Here is a 21,785-nt window from a genome sequence, read left to right as displayed (position 1 = left end):
AAGCAGGAAAGCAGGCCAAAAGATAGACAAAAACAATCACCTAGCTGAAGTAATAAGTTCAGGTCCAGTGACTTAGCTTAAAAAGCAAATGTGGTGCTGTCTCTCACAGCTCTTTTACTTGGCAGAGTATGAGGAGGAGGAACGGAGCCAGGCACCTGCCTTTACCCCAAAGAACTCACAGGGGAGACAGACTGAGGCAATTTAGATCTGTTGTCACTGTGGTCCCCTGAGGTAGGGCGACGGGATAATGTGTCTACTTCTTTGAATGATAAACCAAACTTCACAATGCGGACTTATTCAGTCCAATTCTCACTATAGAACAAACAATCCCTGCTGAGGGTTTCAAGTGATCATATGAACAATAATGTGGTAAAGTTTAACCCTTTGAAACCTGGAGCAACATTACTTTTCATGTGCTGCTTTCAGATGCCTTTCACAAGTATTTAAACCTTTAAACCCTGAGCTATTTGGTACAATTTCTTTCAAAAACACTGAAAAAAAGGCAGTAAGCAACTTGGTAGGAAATTGTTCCACAAATTTAAGAAATTAGTAGATTTCAAAAATTATTTTCAAAAGATAGGGAAAAATGTATCAAGAAAAAAAGTGAAAACACTGCGGAAAAAATATACTTATAACTATCACGATTGCACGATTCCAATGTTACATAATTGTTAGAATTTTAAAGCTTTTAAAGCTCATTGCCTTTCTCCCATGTTTTTGAAAGAAATCAGATGCCTTTTACAAGTATTTAAACCTATGAACACTAAGCAAATTGGTACGATTTATTTCAAAAACATTGAAAAAAAAGGCACTGACCAACTTGGTAAAAATGTTTCACAAACTGCAAGAAATTAGAGGACTTAGAAATTATTTCTAAAGACCTGAGGAAAAATGTCTCAGGAAAAATAAAAAAGCTTGGGAAAAATATATTCATAATTATTATAATTACATATTTAAAATAATGTTATAGAATATTCTAATTTTTAATGCACTTTTTATAAGTATTGTTTGTCTTTTTTGATTTTTTTTAACTCACTTTTTTGTTTTATTTGAAACTGATTTTCAGGTAATTTTCTTGTTCTTATAACTAATATCTTGCTAATTTGGGGGTCATTTCTTCTTTCCCATTCTTCCCATGCTTTTGAAAGAAATCAAGCTGATATATTACAGTTTCAAAGGGTTAAATTACCCCCAAAAAGATGATCAAGGTCACGGAATCTCACAAAGACAAATGCTAAAATTAAGAGGTGTTGCAGGAGCCATATCATCACACAGCATATCAGATGTCCAGCTGAGCAACGGCAGAGATATGGAATATGGGTGTGTGATAAGGAAGGCCGAGCACAGTAGGGCACTCCCTATCTTCAGTCCCATTAATCTGTGATTAGGGGACTTAAGAGGGATTTATGGCAGAGATAAGAGCAGAGGGCGTGTCCCTCGGGGTAGCCAGGCGGAGACTGCAGACACGCCCGCTCGGGACGATGCCGGCCAATAAATGACTGAGAGCTAAAGAAAAGGCACCCTTCTCTGTTGAATTAGAGAAGATAACGGCGAGAGAGGGCAGAGATAAGAGGGAGAAACAGAGGGAGAGACGGAAGCGGAGCGAAAAGCCAAGGTACCATACTCCTGCTGATCAGATGACATTAACAGGAAAAGGGAAACTGTATCCTCCGCCGTTTCAACATCAGGATCCCACCCTGGAATGTGCTGCATGAATGACTTTGCCAGTTGCATCAGATCAGACCTGTTTTTAATGTTACACAAGGCTATCACTTACACTCCTAAGAGGCAGGATTAGAGCCTTGTGTGCGAGTGTGTACGGGGACCCGGAGGTGGGGTGACGGAGGGGGATGATGGATATCTTTATGGCCTCTTTCTTTCCTCATCTCTTTGTCTCCGTTTACCAAACAGAACTGGGTATGGTTACCTCGCTGATACTATGGCAGCACTGCAGAACAGATATCAGTTTCTAACAAAAAAAAAAATAGTACCACTTTTCACATTTGTGCTTTTTTTAATCAAAGCAAACCTGCTACCTGCGAGTTTACACACAACACTGCAACCCAACACTACCGTGTTTGATTGTTTATCTGTGTTTGCTGTTATAGAAACTAAGTCCACACACACTTACAGGTAATTACAATGCTTCCATTGATATTTGAGTGGAATATGGTTTCGGCAGACTTGACTGCAAACATGACACAAAGCTCCATTGTTGTTATTAAGACATTGAACAAGGTTAAGGAAGTAATCAGAAAAAGTCCACAGGCTGTTGTGACTGCAACACTCCTGACGCTTTTGCTGGGTTCCCACACACTTTCAATGTACGTTTCACATTGAACATGACATTGTACATGACTTTTCAAGGATCCATAGTAATTTTTTTTGTACATTTTTAGGCATACTTGTCATTTTTCAGCCATATTAGATTCAAACTCTATTCAGATGTAATTTCAGCTAGTTTGCATACATGGAGGGACAGACAGAACATGGGAAGATAATTTTAAAAAAAGGATGTGTTCTTTAACAAAATGTTACACACTGATGCATATGAGAGCTACGTTATGACAAAAGCCTCAGAAAATAAATGCTACTTTACCTTACCGATATTCACAGGAGATTACTGTGTCAACGTCATTACTCACAACAATATCTTTCCAAATATTTCAATGATTCTTACTAATTCCATGGTTTTTCAAGACCTAGAGAATGAGATTCAATGACTGCTATAAGTTCTCCATGACCATCTCAAGCAATAGAAAGGTATAAGACACAGGAGTGTTGCCACAGACAAATGAATTGTAACCCATAAAACTTGCTCCAGTTTTCAACAGTTCTGTAAATGGAGACTAATAAAATATTAAGATCTGTCAGCGTCACATTATCACTGTCGTTGTCTTTGATCACTTTGGTTTGTCGAATACAAATCAGAAGTGATGAATATGCTGACGATACAATAACCAAGCAGCACAGCACTCCCTCCTTTGCTTTGGGCCATAGGTTACTAATATAAGCTCTGAGGCTGTGGTATAATCACTGCTGCTCATCAGTATCCAACAAAGGAGCCCCCCCCTCCGCCATGGGCCTGGAGCCCTAACCCCAAAACTGACTGTGTCAGCTGGGGAACACACCCCTGACTCTCGCCTTGCAGGCCAGGCCGCAAGTGAGACAGCCCCAGCAGAGTACTCCTTCGGGAGGCTGGGGTCAATCCTGCTCTGGGGCCCCCATTGACAATAGGAGCAGTATTTCCACTATGCTTCAGGCCTTTTTCTGACGTATTTGAAAGACACCAGGCATGATCGTGACTATGATAAAAGAGTGCTGATGCTCATGAAACACCTCTTCAGTCAACGGAAGACAACAGGGAAATCTTTGTATTGCATGTCATTATGTCTCTTTATTAATCAGTACAGTTATGTCGGGCTACGATTCTAACTCGATTTGGCCATTTTATTGGATTACTGTCCTCATCCTAGTACACAAGCAACGGAGAAAATCACTTCATAGACAGAAGTAGAGCTGACCCTCAAATCATCAGTCGTAGACCCTCAGTCGACTGAGATTGCTTCAAGAAATTGGACTTAGTACAATTTCAGTCAGACTAAAATGTAAACATGTATTTTAAAAGTCTATTTTTAGTCGAATATACACAATATTTAACTTTAATTAACTTTTTCCAACATCATGTAAACATGCTGACTGGAAACTCAACGGTTTATTCATTAGCAACACAAGTACAGCGTCCCGCTCATAATGCAAATATCCATTCACAAAAATAACCAATAAAATAACAACAGGGAGTAACCCTGCAAAGACATGACAGCAGGAAAATATACTGTACAATAATGAATTTTCAATAGAAACCCAGGGGACACAATTGCGGATGAGTTGTAGCTCCTCCTGATGCCAAGCAGCCCCAGTGAGTCATTAGACACAAGTAAAAGCTGTCAAACTCTGCAGAAGGCCACGAGGGCAGTGTTCATTTCTGCAGGATAAACGCAGCTACTATGCTTTATTATATCCATTCGCCGAGACATGCAGGAAATCTGTAGTGGAAAAAACTGGGATGCTTGTTAGGAAGCTGCCTGTCAAATTGGCTCTGGAGACCACGCAGGCAGACGGGCTGAACAGAGCAGGGCATGCATAGTCTCCATGTATGTCCGTGTAGTATCTATCTATCCATATATTCACCATGTGTGACTCTGAGCAGCCCCCTCAAGTTGACCCTGCATATACAAAGAAATGAACTCAGAGGAAAACACGGCCCATACTCTCATGAAAGAACTACAAAACCTGTGTCAAAGATGTCATTCCTTCAGCAGAGCAGAGATCTCAAGGAAGGAGCTGTAATTAATATGTGCCAGGCTTAGACCCTCTATTAGGAAGCTTCTGTATGCACCACAGTCAAGGTTTAGAGCATGGAGAGAAGGATTACGGCAAAGAAGCACAAGGGAGCGCGAGTGGGCAATTACTTCTTGTTTTTGTTTTCCAGCATTGCCAGTTTTTAATGAGGTTTGACCAGTGCGTTCTCTATGATACATCAAAGCAAGCTCCAACAGCAGGATAGGAGAAGCAGGGCTAATTGAATATGCTGCTACATTTATTTCCCAACAGGGGACAGCAAGAGCCTCACTCACTCACTCTTTCTTCCAAGACTTGAAATACTCAAGAGATTAATAAATTGTATTGCAGTAAAACAATTTGTCTAGTGTTTTGGAAAACAAACATATAGTTAAAAGTGCAGATTATGAGTACACTTTAAACATGAGTAGATGGCTCTATTTCACACTGCACATTATGCAATGATTGCAGAGGAATGGGAACAGCCAGCAGGATTAATGTAAACAAAACAGTATGCTTAATCCAATTTAAAAATCTGTTGTCTACACAGTTTTTCTGTAACAACACGGTGCAGCAGTCTGCTCCTCCCAAGGTCACTCTCTGGACTGGCTGCCGTCTTTCTGTTCCTGAGAGCGGCCATGAGGGGACTGGGGCAGGTGTTCGGGAGTAGAGGAAAGGTGTGTCTGTGGTTAGTGTGATGGTTGCCCCTATCATCGGTGTCATACAGAAAGAATGAGTTTCATTTGTTATAAAGTAGGGGTGGAAATCCTCAGAGGCCCCATCATACAATAATGAACTTAACTCTATAACATTCTTGCAATTTTAAACATTTTGTGATATTCTGAGTATTGTGATAGCATATATCGTGATATATTACAGTTTATTACCTTTTTCCAACTGCAAGTTATTAGGGTCGGGAATCATCGGAGGCTCAGCAGTATGATATCATCACAATACCCCAGTGTCAATACAAATTTATTGCATTTAAACATTTTGCAATAGCATATATTGTAATATATTACGTTTTATTGACCGTAAATTACGTCCCCAAAGGAAAAAAAAAACATGTCAACACCTGTTTTATCAAAAAAAAATTAAGTTCCAATGATAAAGTTTTTTACTTCCGTCATGTATATTGCACAAAAATGGATCCTTGGACTGAAAAAGCTAATGGTTTTATCATATTTGTAGGTCGCGAAAAAGCTTTATTTTCTATTTGCAATATTTATCATTTATATAATAAAGACTGGCGTTTGTGAGTTCATATAATATTGACACACAAAATACCTTGATACTTTGCTGTATCGATTTTTTCTGACAACCCTACAAGTTATGTCCTAAAAGGACAACTTTAGAAATCAGTTTAATATTATAAGACCAAATTTTCAGTCTGTTCATCATATTTCAATAATTTTTACTGCTAAAAAAGTATCTAGGCCATTGAAAAAAAGAACTGATTTTATTCTCTGGTAGGCTACCAAGAGTTTAAAAGGTATTTACAAAATTAATAATCTTAATTTTATATTTAAAAAATCCATAGAGTATGAATACAGTATTGCCAAGCAAAATATTGTGATACAATGCTGTTTTGATTATTTCCCACCCCCCTATTACATTAAGGTACGTGTCTCTTGTTCTTTTTACTTTTGATGTAAAACTGACCATTTTTACTTAATATGTGCTTGAACAAAAAAAATACTGATGTTTTAACCACAGAAAAAAGTAATAAATAAATGAAATTTAAACATTAACATAAACATATTTGTTTACAGTATGGCATCAAAGTCTTTTAGGAATTTTTTTTTTAGAAAAAAACAACAATAAAAAAAGCAGGGGAAGGCCTGGCCAAGCAGTGAGGAGAAAGAAGGGCCAGCACACTCAGCTGGCACAGCCCAGCCACAGTGAGTATGGCATTTGGGCTCAGAGCCAAGAAAAAGAGCAGCTCTGAAGGGATGCCAAAGTGAATCGGGGCAGGCACGGCCAAAAAGCACCTAATGCTTTTTAAATGTTATTTAGTTGATGGCAGTGGCTGATACAGGTCTACTGTTGGGCCGGTGTTGTGTTACAGTCCCTGAGAGCGGAGCCGGTGACCTTATGTAGGCTATTCTAAATGTTCGGCCAAACACATTCTAAAGCAAATCTCAGACAGCTGGGTGTTGAAAGGGAATTTCAGTTACAGCATTCAGACTAGGGTACGACGGTAAAGCCTGAGTGCAGAAACTTGGCACATTTCCTCCTGCTGCCCTTTAGGTTAAAAGGGTAAGCACAGAGCACATAGCATTGGCCCGTAAACGTGTGAAAGCTTGTGTATGTGCATGCACGTATGTAACAGTGGTTCATACACTGTAGCTGTGGATACAAGGTATTATTAAAGTGAAATGTGGCTCCCAGAGGCGTAGCGTAGGTTAAGACTCAGTGGAGCCAGTTTCTCATGTGGCAGGATCCCAGAGACACCAGCATGGGCCTGCTGAGTGGGGCATGGCCGGAGTCCAGCCAAATGGAACACAAATCGCCCCAAACTGTTCAAAACCTGGCCTGGAAAAATGAGAGTGGGATGTAAGGCATGCCATGTGATGCACAGTAAATATTTGGTCAAAATTAATGAAGGGGCGAAGTCTGCCAAGAAGCCTTTTTCTAAGACGTCCACAGAGGGGAGACTGTGCCCAGTCTGGCATTAAAATTAAATTTCCTTCTGCAGACAACTGCTCACTGGCCTGTCTGCTTTCCAGCACCCACTTACCACGTCTTCTCCTCAAAACACATACCAACTGTCCAGGTACACTGTCTATCTGACCGAATACTGTTTTCTTTTCATGATATAACTGAAAATGACTTGGTCATAAATGTATCCCAGTTCCTTAATTTGCATCTGTCAGCTTTCTACATCTGACAGCGGCAAAAACTGTCCGACATCTGAATTAAATTTCTAAGAAAACCTGTTTTTCTCCAGAGATGGAGACGGAGGGGGAGGGGGGTCAGATCAGCACACGACAGCTGTGATGACAAATGCAAGAGAGGAAATATCCATATCACTGACGGACCTCCAAACTGTTTTGTGAGTGGAAATAGCCAGCCTGAGGATGTCTTTTTTTCTTTCCACTAACACTGAATTTCATTGATTTCCAAACTTTTCCCTTGAAAAGTGATCAACAGTGAGGCAGCCAAAACAGAGACAGGCTTCTCAGGCAATACTTTAGATGATTTTAAACATTTATGCCTTATAAGTGTCTCTGAAAATGGGCCTACTCTACGCTGCCATACCAAAAAGAGAGAAATAAAGCATGAGAGGAAATATATAGCCAATGTATGCTATGGGTTTTGAATTTATAAAATTTGATACTGACTTATCACCGAATACTGCTCCCCATTCCTCTACGCAACACCATGGGATGATACACATGCAAACAAATGCACCAGCACTCTAAATCTGCACTAAACTACATGCAAAAATATACTCATCTGCAATTTGTTACATGCTATTTTATGTGTTCTTCTTCTTTTTTTAATGTGTCTATGTGTTTTTAAATGTGTCTTTTATATTTTAGATCTCATGCAAATCTGTGGAGAACGGCATTTCGCTCCCATGTATGCGTAGTGTATAATGTGGCAGTGACAAATTTATGAATTTGAAAGTAAAAAATGAGGCATGAACTTAGCTCAATCAAAAGCCTCTTTAAGTCAGAGAACAGTGGCCTAAAAAGGCAACAGTCTGGAAGAACAATGAGCTCCTTACCCTCCTTAGCAGAGGAAGAGATCGATAGCCATATATCAGGGACGGTGAATAATTTTTATTGCCACGTTAAAGCCATTATTATTGTTTATAAAGTGCTGCCTACAGGTATGTCATATGTTACACTAAAGGGCTAACGCTGTCGTGCTAAACGTCATGCCTTTTTGATTCCACAATGTCGGCATGATGTCTTAAATTGCACACTAGAATGGCATGGTGCTGCTGTTGTTTGGTTCTGCGTAAAAATGTATAAATGTCATAAAAAAGGGACTTTGTAGCAGCCCTATAGTGCAATCTCTGTATAGAAGACACTTTTTATAATTTTGGCTTTTGCTACCCAGACAGAGGAAGCCAAATGCACTTCAAGATGTCGAAAAGATCCCCATCATTATACCATTACAGCACTGTGCATGGGACGAGACAGAAGTGAATAGTATTCTCTGATTAAAGCACATAATGAGAAGGGATAAACTCTGGCTGTCAAGACTAAATGTCAGAAAGAATCAGTCAAGTAGGACAGCATTTATCACAGAGCGCCTTCAGACATTTTGCAACAATTTTGTCTGAGTCAAAAAAAAAAAAAAGTGAGATGTCTGAAGCCAAGTGCATGCAGGGAAATAAAGGTGAGGCTTTCAACCTAAAGCACATTTTTTACAGTTTGAACTATGAAGCTTCTGATTAAGACCTGGTGACAGACAAGCAGCAAAAATGCAAAAACAATCTTGTGCCTAAAGCCTGAAGAACCTGTCTCTCAGCTGTAGACTGTGATTGTTATTCAATTAGAGCTCTTGCTGTATAGGCGAGGGGAAGGGACGTGGGAGGAGGAGAGTGACTGCATAAGAGGGAGGATTGTACAGTGGAAGGAAACTGATAAACAGCTCTGCAAGTCTTTCAATAGTGTGAAGTAAAAGCTTTTGGAAAAAGGTGAAAATCCAGAGGCTTTCAGTGGAAGTCAAAAGTAATATTCACATTTAAAGGGTTCAATAGTGCTGGCACTTTTTACAATTGGAAAGTGGCATACACACATCATCCAAAGGAAAAAAAATTGAGAAAAGAGAGCTTGGGATTATTCATTTATGTTCATTGCAGTGGCAGCATCAGATTTAAGATCAGAATTAGTGCTAATCTCCCAACTCAGAGTGACTGTGTATTTACATGTTGGAAATTCACCAAGTTATTTGAATCCTCCTCACCATGGTTACAGCTGAATGGTGGGAGCGGCTCAGAAAGCAGCCCTATAATGGTGAATTTCAAGGTCACCTTCTCATTAATTATGTTTTCCAGCACTTCCTCTTAAATAGAGCGCACCCCTCCTACTTTTATCACTGTCTTTGTGTGACAGAATTAGCCCCCAGGAGCTCGTGCGTAAAGTTGCTGATGCTGCTCTGGATGAGAGTGGCTTTGCAAAAAAAAAAAAAAAAAATTCAAAATCTAAAATACACAGGAAATAATGTTTGGGGAAGGAGACACTTGTCACCAGAGGGAATCTTAACAGTATAGCTAAGAGGGGGAGGAACCGAAGACATTAATCAACTAATTAGCAGTCTCTCTTTTAACTGCTAATTTAATCTATTCCTCTCAGCCTCTTTAATGGTATTTTCCCCTGTCAGTTATAACCAAAGAGAGGTTTAGCATTTCAAAAGTGTATCCAGGCCTTGCAATGTGAGGGTAATAGAATGGTCACAGAGGCTGGGAGGAGGCCTGAGCGCAGGGAGGGAGAAAGAAAAGACGGATACTGGGGAGAGGCTGTCCTCAATGCCACCTCTCGGTCTCCCTGGTGGAGAAAATGAAAGGGAGGGAGGTCCGAGCCTTTTTAAAATGCACAAGGCAGAGCACCACACAGTAGCATGGCGTCTCAACCACAGCAAACGCCAGGCCCAGGGCGAGCCTTCTGGGAGTTCCTGAGCATGCAGAATTCAGATGGCCGGACCAAACCTCAATGCCGCACTTGAAGCTTGGATCATTTATTTACTCAGCACTTTACATCAACCTCACCTCTCCCAAGATTTCCACCTTTAAAAGAAAACACCAGCGTCCTTGCCTCCACCGCTATCACCCTAATCAGCACATTCGCTGCCATGAGGGACCAGTAAGAATATGCAATGTGAGCAGCCAGAAGAGTATTCCCAGAGCTGGCCTATCATGGTATGTTTGACTGCTCCATCCTCCCCTTCGTCCTCCGTTCTTCCCCCTCCATCCCCCTTCCACACCCTGGGGTAGCCTTTGTGTAGGCGCAGCCCCCTCCCCAACACTCCTCACACACCCTCAGTCCCTCATGAACCATTCTCTTCCCCTCCTCCATGCCTTACAATCAGCGACACAATGTGGCCTCCCCATCCTCACAGGCTTTTCTGCATGTCGGCTCTGCGCTGACCAGCCACAAAAAAAGGCAAGTCTTAAAAAATTGGGGCAAAACAAAACAAAAAAAAGGCGGGGGATGGGTAAGAGGATGAAGAGATTCTTTAAGCCTTTCGCCGCACATACACAAACACACTCCCCACCTCTCCTCCCTCACATCTATATTAGTGGCGTCACAGGGGAGCTTATCCACGGTGAAGACAGATTAAGCAAACATGCATATGCAGAGTCAAATGTGGATTATGCAATTTGCTTGTGTGTCGCTGTGTCTGCAATGCAAACTTTTTGCATTTTTCATGACAGGAAGCAAAGCGGTGGGAATTCAAAGTGAACCGAGACAGAAACCAGACAACACCTTTCATCCCATGAGGACATGTCATTTATCACTTCCGCACCGACTGGCAATATGCTTCTCCTCCACGTCAACTGTCAGAACAAAACGTATTTACAACACCGACTGACCCACAAGTCTAATATCCCAGCCACGCCTGCTGCTTTCTAGTATCAGCCAGCTCCAGACTAAAAAGCTTATATGAAGTTATGTTGCGGAGTATTCTTAGTGTGGATGGCTTAACTCTGTCTGGTTTGCAGAGCTTAGACTGACAGGCAATCTGACAGACAGCGTGATAGTTGCTAAATAAGTCATAACAACATTATCAGCGAGCAACGAGCATAACTCTCCTCAGTTCTACCCATCTAAACTGAAGCCAGAGACAGTTAATTCCTGAGGCATTTGAAATACCGAGACACACACAGGGTATTGAGATGTATCCTCCGTTTTATAAAATTATCTAAATCCTCTGATTCTCCGTGCGAATCCGTCAAGCTGCAGCCACGGCAAATTACAAACTATTGACGTCAGATGGATTTGTTAATTAATCCAATTAAGCAGCGCTTTTAGGTCATTAGGGGAAGAGCAGTTGGGGGAAAGCAGATCATTAAGAGTCACCGCCTAATTATCTGCCCTAAAACAAACTGCTTTGAAATGTTTATCTCGTCAGTCATTAATGACTCTGCTGCAGTTCTCATGAACAGGAAGAGGACATGGGCTGCCCTCCCACATTCCTCCGTGTGGTTTCACTAAGCCGAGGTCTGCCTAATCCTGGATCTTAGGGTGTAAAACCCTGCTTGATTTGGATTAGGATCAGATTAATGTGTATTAGTGGAAGTTATAAAGATATAGCTTGAAGGGCACTGTCGTCTCACACAGGTGTGAGATTTTTCAACTCAGGCGATGCAGCAGATCGAGACTCTTTCCAATTATGTTTCTCAAGACGCCAACTGCCATCACACAACAGTTCAGAGGGTTAAACTCTCAAAAACAGCACGATGTAGGGGCAGTTTGGTATATCAGCACAGTAAAGGTGGGTAGCTGCGAGAGATCTTTAAAGAAAGTGGCTGGCTCTAATGAGGATGTTTTCAGGCCGTGTTAAAGGTAGTCTGAAGAAGACAGGAGACAGAGACGGGTCTCACCTGTGGTCTCTGGTCATTAATTGGCCCTGAAGCCCCGCTGTGTCCTGTCATACCGTCATGATGTAAGAGGTGGAAGGGCTCAGCAATTCATCAGCACTTACGAGTCAATTTGTCAAGACCTCAAGAGCTAGGTGCTGCTGGGGCTGCAGCTGATTAGCAGGGCACCGCTCCCACAGCCTGTGTTTTTATCAGCACTAGAACACACTCACACTTTAACACACTGCTATGCTTGGATAAAATCACCCAAAGAGTTTACAACATGGGTGACTTAACAAAAAAGTAAAGAAGTATGATGGATACTTAAAGGGATACTTTCCAGCCAGCTTTGTATCATAACAGATCACCCTGTTCATCTTCCAGCTCAAATTTTCATTGGCTCTAGGGTGGTTGATGGAACTACCAAAGAAAAGAAAAAAAGTGTGCCAAGCTTTGAAGCCAATTGTCATAGAAGCCAGACAGTTGAAATCCATCTTCTGAGCCCATCACGTGATACTACTGGGCCCCAAAAAACTTTTCCAAATAGACTTGCATTATGAAAAAGACGTATATAAATCAGAGGATACATTTTTTTGAGCATCACAACCCCCCATGAAATCACTTATTTCACTGTCAGGTTTTGATCCACTCGGTCCAATAACATTTGAAAAGTCTTAAAGATTAAATCACTTTATATCCATTCCAGATAGCACAGTGCTAAATCAAAAGTAACCGGGTTAGCTCGCCAAAGTCTCTATTGTGCTTGCTCTATGTATTGGCCCCTTAATGCGGAAGCTTCAGCAATCATCATTGTAATTATTTATGCAGCAGTTGAACATTTTTGGCTTCATGCATCACTGAGTAACTGTCTAAACGGGGTCCTGCCTCTAATGCTGTATAAAGTTCTCTTCATACCTCCATGGGACTATCAGATTGTGCTTCCGCATTATCGTATACGTGAGAGTCTGGAGATGAGATCTCCCCCTCTCCTTCTCCCAAACGCAGCCCAAACGCTGTAAAACTAGACATTGTTGATCCAAAAGTTATACCAAGATTCTGCTTCTGTTTTTGCCTATTTCTTGCTTAAAATTTCTTCTGAAACATATTTTAGTGCGCTGTTTGCCTGTAATATGAGAATTTGTGAACAGGAAGCCGGCGACATACAGTTTCCTGTATTGTAAAAAAAAGCAGGCAGAAAATACTGAGATCAAATGGTAAATCTAAGAAGTGCTGATCAAATATGAACCAAGATTGTATAACAGCGTTGCCTATTTCTTGCATTACATGTTTTCAGGAACATATTTTATCTTACCGTTTAACTGTAATTTGGAAATGTTTGTTACCAATTGGCCGCCATAGTGTTTCCTGTGTCAAAACAGCCAAGCTTGCGTTACACTGTCCACAAGCAAGAGCATTTATTGGCCCGATGCAGTGCAGTGCATTCTCTTAGTCTTTCATTTGCTACTTCTTGAGCAAAAACGAATTCCCATACTTATTATCTGTTTTCTTTGATCGTATAGCACCAATTTCAAAAGCTTTTGTGTCTTTGTACTGCATAGACAGTCCAGTTTTATATAAGCAGCCCTTATCTCCTGAAACTAATCCCAAGTGTCATTTAGAGTGTGAGCCACCTCTTGCCCTCATCTGAATGGTACCTCTGAGGTGAGTATAAGGTCTGACGAGCACTTGGAGGAGAGATAACAACCATTTAGTGTACAGCAGGAGGACAGATCACCTGATAACAGGGCCAGACATGATAGATAGAGGTATCAATTTACAACCTTCAGTCAGTGCAAGGCAGCAATAAGCAAGTCAACACAAGTTTGACCGGGACAAAGGTCATCTCATCTTCTCTCCCTCTATTTCACACATACAAGTGGTATAAAAATACTTTAACAACCCGGCCAGCAATGTGAAAATTATCTCGAAATTATCCACAGAGATGTTACTAGACACCATTATGAGTTTACTTAGGAGATTTGATACCTTCCCCACACAAGAATGAAGTTGTTAACCCTCCAATTAGCAGCAAATATGAAATCTTTTCCCGGCAATTGGTGCGTAATCTAATTTTCCTGACACTGGTGTCTAATCCACGACCGATCCTTTGAGTATCTGCTGTCCAGTCCATCTCTATTAGCAGGCCCTATTCTCACGCCTCTCCCCAGAAAACCTCCCCAGACATCCCCACAGCTCGGTGTAATTGGAAACCTTGGTGTCTAACAGTCTTTCTCACAGGACAGAACCATTAGCGGCTCAACCCAGGCTCAAAATCCGGCCCAGAGTGGAGCAGATGGAGCCACCACCTAGCTGGAAACGCTCACCTCTGACCCTACTTCCTGTTTAGGCGCTACAGTGTTTCCTCAAATGGCTGTGGTGTCAAACAGGCTTTCCCCGTCACTACATCTCTGCCTCACTACAGAAAACAAAGACCCAATTCAGGAAAGCAATCAGGAAGCATGAATAATGTCTGAATATGGACTCAAGTGACTCACAATGCGGACAAACATGACCATCAGACAGAAATAAGACCTTTCAGGTTAAGCATGATTGTGACTGTTTAAGCAGCTCCGTATATGTGGAGTCTTCTGCAAAAGGACTTGAAGTTGCACTCTTTGGTTCCTCTAGGCCATTTCAAGGCACTGTTGAAGGGTCTTTGTAAATGACAATCTATATGCCAATGTCAGGGTGTATTTAGCTGGGCTTCTAGTTTCTCTCTTTTTTATTGTTCACTTCTAGCATATATTAATGTACTGTTTGCATTTCCTTGTAGTAATTTCATTGTGTGTTCTTTTTCTGTTTTATATTGCTTGTTTTGGAGTTGCATTTTTTTCTTTTTTGTTCTATGTTATCTGTCTTTGTTGCTTCCTGTCTTGGCCGACACACTCTTGAAGAAGACATGTTTAATCTCAAGAGGCTAAAGGTTAAATAAAAATTAAAACATTATTGTAATCTTGACATCTATAGACATGCAGAAAGCGTTTACTTTTAGGGACATCTAGAAACAAACTAAGAGTTTTTACAGGTAAATCATAAAGGCTTTTCAGATTTTAAACTTGAAAACGATTACGCTATTGCTCGGGTAATTATATGGGTGTGTTGGAGCTTTGATAAACAGCAGAAGAGGGCCTGGACGTCTCTGCTTTTACTTTGGTACAATAGCTTTTCAGTGAGTATTATATAAATAAATGAACCTTATACCTCGTCTTACATCGATCTATTTTTTACAGGCTTTTTACAAGGTTTTCTTTGTGTAAAATGCCCCACTTGCTGCCATTCAGGGTGCACTTTTCCTAATGTCTTATGATGGGGTGGCATGCATTTGCTTCCTCATAACTCCAACGCAACTGACCTGGAAAACCCCAGCTATCATGCTTAGGAGATTCATAAAGACATCCATGTGATGGGTGAGGAGCAATAATGTGTAAGATATCACGAAACAATACAAGCAGCATCAGAGGACACAGACAACTGAAACCAAGCTGCAATATCTCCTCTCACAGCTGAATAAATGGCATAAAGTTGAATTTAAAAAGGTCAGAAAAAAACAAACATGAAAAATAAGATCTTGTCATTTGAGATGCTGAAAGATTTTCATTCTAAAAACAAAATGTTGCACTCAGCAATAACAGCCATGCATGGGCAGAATCCTGACATACATGGAAACATGCTCTCCATAGGGGCTTGCGCTGTCTGTATGACCGATGATAGCTGCCCTCTACACTCATCCCACATGGCTTCAGCACTTTATGTGAGCTCAGCTTTTAAAAAGTTAGACAACCCTCTGTAGCCTGAGAGTTTTTGGTCAAGAGAGGAAATTTCATTGTGGTGCATCACAATGTTGCCTTGATGAATCTCAACAAACCAGGGCCTAACACACTCACTGTAAAACAAAGATCCAATGTTCAAAAAGTGTTTTCTCATGGTTGGGAAGGTTTGTGTCAACATTTGCCCTGGAGCAACCATTTTCAAACTAAGAAGACATATTATTTTAGTGACACGTTTATTTATTTATTTATTTTAAATGAAACTGTTTTGCGTCCAATTTAATTATTATATATTATATGACTATATAACTATAGATTTATAAATATTTACACAGATAAAGTGGGGTTTTTTTTAGCTATGACCTTTTTACCATTTTTCCATTTGTAAAACCAAAATAAAAGGCTTAAACTACCAGATTACTTCTGAATAATGGTTACTGACTTACCTGAGCACACATGGAGAAATCCTAACAGAAATACAAATCCAATAGAAGTTGGAGACATCATTCAACGCCTCTCTTTTGAGAAAATGTTCTTGCGTAATCCAAACTATTCAAAAAGCAATCTAGGCATCTGCTCCTTCATGTCAAAACAAAATCTTAGAATCCAGAGATTAAAAAAATGCAACACCCAGATTTTAGTTTGTGAATCACAAAAATACAAGCAAATTATCACAACAGTCCAAGAGCAGTTTATCAAGAGCTTGGCTTCTTATTATGGATAAGAAGAAAGCTTCAAAAGATGGAAAATAACAGAAAACAGCTCCAGATTTCACCACATGCTCTGTTTCAGTAGTTCATCTGAAGTGAATGATGGTAAAACTATGCTAGAATATGTGAGCAGGGAAATAGAGGAGCTCTATCCTTTCTTTGAATTCATCCCGTTGCTGCAGTGCGCTCAGAGCAGTCAAACGATCTCATTCAAAACGTTTAGCTCCTTTGTGCAAAAAAAGGACAAAATAACAAATCCACTGTAACTCAAAATTGAGTCAAAAGTGAATAAAATACTGCTGTAGTCCACGCAAAAGGGCTCTGTCCTTGCAGTCACATTATTTCAGTCCAGTTCTGAATCTGTCACTTGAGATAGGAAACTTTGCGAGTTAGTCCCGTCTGTCCTCCTGTCCACATCCACCGGATCCAGACGCGAGATCACTGCAACTTTTCCATCACTTTTTCCCCCGTTTCTCCTCCGCTGCAACTCCCGACCGCTCCTCGTGCCGCGTCGCAGACCCCGAAGCTCACGCACGAGGGGGGAAACACGGATTCATACTCACAGCATTTCATTCAAGGAAAGCGGAATGCCTCGTCAATTGGTATGCGCCTTTCTACCCCCTCCATAGACCCGACAATGTTTCCCAGAGAAGAAATTTAACCTCTTCCCGCCTGGATCCTACCGAGCGGCGCAGCACACACTGACAGGCTACTGTATTTTCTTTAACTATGTCCAATAACAAGAGAAGGCTTATAAAACTATCCGGACATGTTGTTTTTATTCTTTCTGCGGTTCGTGACTAAAAACAAATGTAACAGCCTATTCCAGTGATATTCCTAGAGGGACTTCACAGTATGCTTTTGGAACTCAATAGTTATTGTTTAATGGTTCTAACATACTTTTGGGGTTTTGTTTAGTCTCCTGTGGTTTCAGAGTCCATTAACATTTCAATAATACAAACTAGATTAATGCTATTTTTATCACAGTAAAAAAAAACTGTTCAAACTGCCAGCATATTTCATGTTATATAGTTGTATCATTGTCTTTAAAACACACTTTCATTTTACTTAAAGTGTATTTCCTGTTTGACTGAGAACTTAATTCATTAAAAAAAAACAAAAAAAAAAACAGAATTCTGATTGCATAATTACAAACTGACTGTTTGACTATTAATCTGGATAACCTTGTTACTAATTTTCCTCAATGGAACTAAAACTTGGGACTCACCCATATAAAAATGTGTTTCTAATTTTTTTTTTCTTCCAGTAAGACTTGAATGAGCCCTAGTTTCTCTGTAATGTGATCACTTCAGCCTGCAGCCTGATATTTCTTTGCACCTCTGAGTCATAACCACCTCTAGACACAGAGTATATCAATAAGACATAGAAAGAATAATGTATAACTGTGCACTTGCATTAAAATATTGGGGCGTAAACATGAATGATTTAAGAAAAAGAACAGCAGAAAGACTTTTACATCCGCAGCTCAGCTCCCAGCTTCTGTCAGCTCCACTGAACATTAGTTACCAAACAGCGCCCTCCAGTGTCTGAACTCATTTAAGGGGACTTATTTTCACCAGGAAAAAGTACACATGGTATGTCAGCCTGGTGACACATTAGTCATCAGAAGCAGGCCTTTTCAAAAGTGTGTCATGTTGCAAATAGTTCTCAGAAAACACACCCACGTTTAATGACGGTCTTGTCCCAGAAATGACAAAGTTTGAATAGCCCACATGTGTTTTTCTTCAGGGACACGGCAAGACTCCATTTAGCAGCAAAAACACAAAAGTGCTTTAAATGCAATCACTGAAATTCAGGGAGAAGTTATTTTCATACACATGAAATGATTAACAGTAATGATTATACGAGGGCTGCTATTTTTTAAGAGTATTTTTGTTGCTTTTTGGGTTTGTTGATAGAAGAGATTAAGTGTGAAACAGGGAGAGAGTGTGAGGATAACATGCAGCAAAGGGCCGCGGTTTAAGTTGAACCCACGGCCACTGCGGCGAGGACACAGCCTTTGCACATGGGGCGCCCACTCTACCAGGTGAGCTACCAGGCACCCTGAGAGTGCCATATTTTCATGATTAATTGACAACTTGTTTAGCCCATAAAATGTCAAAATTGTGAAAAATGCTCATCAAACTTTCCCAGAGCGCAAAGAGACCTCTTGAAATTGCTTCTTTTGTCAAACAGTCTAACCCAAAGACTCCTCATTTACTGTTAAAAAACGAAAAAGAAAAAGCAGCAGATTCTCTCATCTAGGAATATAAAACCAGCAAATATTTCACATTTTTGTATGACAAATGACTGAAAACATTAATCGATATATTTAAAATAGTAGCTGATTAATTTTCTTTCCATCGGCTGATCAATCAATGCTTATCATTGCAGCCCTAGATCATATGAATAGTTAGAAAAGAGGAAATTGACCAAAAATGATGCTGTTTAACAACAGTCAAAGTATATTCAGCACCCTGCTGTCTGCTCTAAAAATATCTGTTTTAGACCATCTGAATATTAAAACCCCATGGATTCCCTAAAGCAACCCTTGCATGTCTCTATGCACCAGTTTAAGACTTATACTGGAGTCTGCATGCTAATGAATACAACCTGACTGACATATTCCGACAAATGTCCATCTTTCAACTTTGCACACGTTTTTATTTCTCATTCATCCATGTCTGCATTATATTACACTTTTGCACACTTCATTCCCACTTGGTCCTCATGTGCCCTGTTTTCCTGAAAGCTTTTACAGCCCTGGATCTTTAAAGTGGTTGCTCAGCTGAATACCACCAATTGAATAGTAAAAATTTCCTCCAGCCAGCAGCAGCAGGGAACTGTAAAATAGAAGCAATTATCAGCAAAGTCCTCACTTAGAGTGACTGGACTGAGAGGGCTGATTGCTACAAGAGGATGTGAGCTTTTTTTTTATGGCAGAGCACAGCAAAGAAAAAATGCAAAAAATAAAACTGTTGCACAAAAAAATGTTATCGGGGTCACTAACAGTGCTATCATTTTTGCACATTATCTGCAAACAACTGAATGATAGGAGAGGAATGTGCATAAAGTCAAAAAAAGACTTTTTACTGATATTATCGTGCTGTTAAATGTCAAAGAAAACATCCCATCTTAAAAAGTATGCATCTGCTTAAGCCATTGTTTGGACTTTTCCACCTCTATCAACACATTTTAATAGTTAAATATTGAATCAAACTATTTTGTATTCAGGTTTGGTTTCCCTCTTCTCCTATGATTGTCAAAATAAAGCAAAAAATCCCACAGTAACCACAAATTATGACGACTTCACGCCGTGAACAGGGAGGCTCTCTGTCCTCTGTCTTTCCCCTCCCTCACAACCTTGATCAGACAGGCAGCAGAAATGACACTGTCAGTGCTGTGATGGCAGCAAAGACAGCACAGAGCTTTTAACACCAGCGCAAAATAGTTTTCTCACAAAACAACTTTCAAGAATATACAAGGTACAAACGCAGAAAAAATTTCCCTCATCCTGAACTGCAAAGCGCTCCAAGGCTTTAATGCTTTAACAAGCATGAAAGGCAACCAAAGCAACTTTGGATGATGTCAAAGACTTGATGAGTCATTATTCTCTGGAAAACAGTTACAATGTAATAAGCAGTGGTGGAAGAAGTATTCAGATCCTTAACCGAAGTAAAAGTACTAATACTACCCCTGTGAAAATACCCTGTCACAAGTAAAAGTCCTGCCTTGAAAATGATACTTAAGTAAAAGTAAGTATTTTTAGGGAGATCTACTTAAATTATTAAAAGCAAAAAAGCCAATTGCAAAAAATGACCTTTAACAAAACAAATCCAAAAATTTTAAATTATTACGAAATTTAAAAAAGCACCCCGAATCTCAAAGTTATTAAGTTAGACTTAAATGTTTAAATTCTTCTTGTGTTCTTTATGCAAAAATATTTCCCTCTGAAATGTAGTACAGTAAAAGTTGAGTATAAGTACTTAGTAACATACTTACTGTGAAAAACCTGGTTGCATTTGTGTAGTTTGTTGTGCCTCAAAGTCTGGTGGTTCTGGTAAAGTCCAAAGTTATTGGGCAGCCTTTTGCACCAATGAGACTTCTGTAACCCTGTGAGGCGATGGGCCCCGTCTGGACCCTTATGGTCTTTAGGAACTCCCAGCATGACCAGCATGGCAAACAGCACCACCAGCAAACACACAATCCGCATAGTGACGTGTGTGGTGCCAATAGATGTGCATATAACAGTAAAAACACACTGTTTTTGCTATATGAGTGGCTGCACACTGGTGTTCTTTGAAAAGTGGCAAATAATTAAAAATCCAATCCAAAGATCCACTTGAAAATTCTCAGCAACAAATTGCAAACTGTGCCGCACTTCTTCCCACCAAGAGTCCCTCATGCTGCTACCCTTGAGATTTGCCAAATACATAAACCCCTGCAGACTTGGCTGGTCTCCTAAATCCAGTGACAATGTTTCCCCCTAGAGTACGATGGGATCTTAATGAGGGCAACCCTATATACAATGTGCATGGTGAAGTTCACTCCCCTCTCCATCTCACCATGCCACGGCTCAATGGAGAGACTGTCTCTCATCTTCCCGGCCCTTTTTATCTCTGATAATTCTCTTTTTAATATTCAAAAGGAGTTTGTGGATGTTCTGTCTTTTCTTATGATGTTTCTATGCATGGAGCAGGACGGGGGTTCCTGTAGGCAACATGCTGAGTTCCTTTTCAGACGTGTTGGACCCCTCACAAAACCTAGGCCCCCTCTGCATTGAGGTGATGAGGTGACACACAGGCGGGGTGAGCCCACATTCCCTTTTCCCCTGACTAAGTCTATTAAATGGCTTTCATTCCCATCTCACACCAAACAAGATGGCATAAAACAAAACCTTTGAAAAGATACTCCCTGTGGAGAGCCAAACAAAACACTCTTTCCCAGTAGACAGAAAAGTATGAACACTGTTCCGTGCTCGGAAAAAGTTTTTTGGGGGATTTCACACTCCACGGCTGAAGTTTTACCTCCTGAATATGTTATGAAATAAAAGAAAGTTGCAGTTGGAGTCACCTTGGACAGACTGTGGCAGTCAAAGGTACAGTATGTTTGAGCTGTCTTCACAGGCACTTTACTTGGATGGTTTCCATTCTTCACTTGCCTCACATTCACTACCGTCTTTTATCATTCGGGTCCTGTCCTTGAGGAGCCATCCTTTTTATTTATTCATTGTGCTACTTTTCGTTTTAAAAGACAGCAACTGGAATTTGTCGTCTTTGTGAGTTGGCAATGGGCACAATGTCTCCAAGGTGTTTTGGAAAGATAAACACGAGTAACATGAGGTCAAAGGCAGTGTTGAATTGAGCTCCTTCTGCATTTTCTAAGACAATCAGTATATAGCTGCAGGGTAACTTTGTCCTGCTGTGGTTT

At 40.4% G+C, this 21,785-nt stretch overlaps 1 protein-coding gene across 3 annotated transcripts in view; it reads right to left on the bottom strand.

Moving 5' to 3' along the window:
- The window catches only part of robo1 (roundabout, axon guidance receptor, homolog 1 (Drosophila)), a 289,841-nt gene that overhangs the window by 173,908 nt on the left and 94,148 nt on the right, over positions 1-21,785 (bottom strand). For 2 of the 3 annotated variants that reach the window (XM_042486207.1, XM_042486208.1), the window contains exon 1: positions 16,092-16,931. The exons of the other annotated variant lie outside the window; for it this stretch is intronic. In XM_042486207.1, coding sequence (XP_042342141.1) covers positions 16,092-16,152 — 61 coding nt within the window. In that variant the 5' untranslated portion in view covers positions 16,153-16,931. Of the gene's footprint in view, positions 1-16,091; positions 16,932-21,785 lie in introns of those variants that run through there. 3 annotated transcript variants of the gene reach the window in all.

The sequence above is a fragment of the Plectropomus leopardus genome, chromosome 5 (assembly GCF_008729295.1).
Source record: "Plectropomus leopardus isolate mb chromosome 5, YSFRI_Pleo_2.0, whole genome shotgun sequence".
Taxonomy (NCBI): domain Eukaryota; kingdom Metazoa; phylum Chordata; class Actinopteri; order Perciformes; family Serranidae; genus Plectropomus; species Plectropomus leopardus.
Note: the sequence above shows the minus strand (reverse complement) of the source record. Positions and strands in the feature narration are given on the sequence as shown.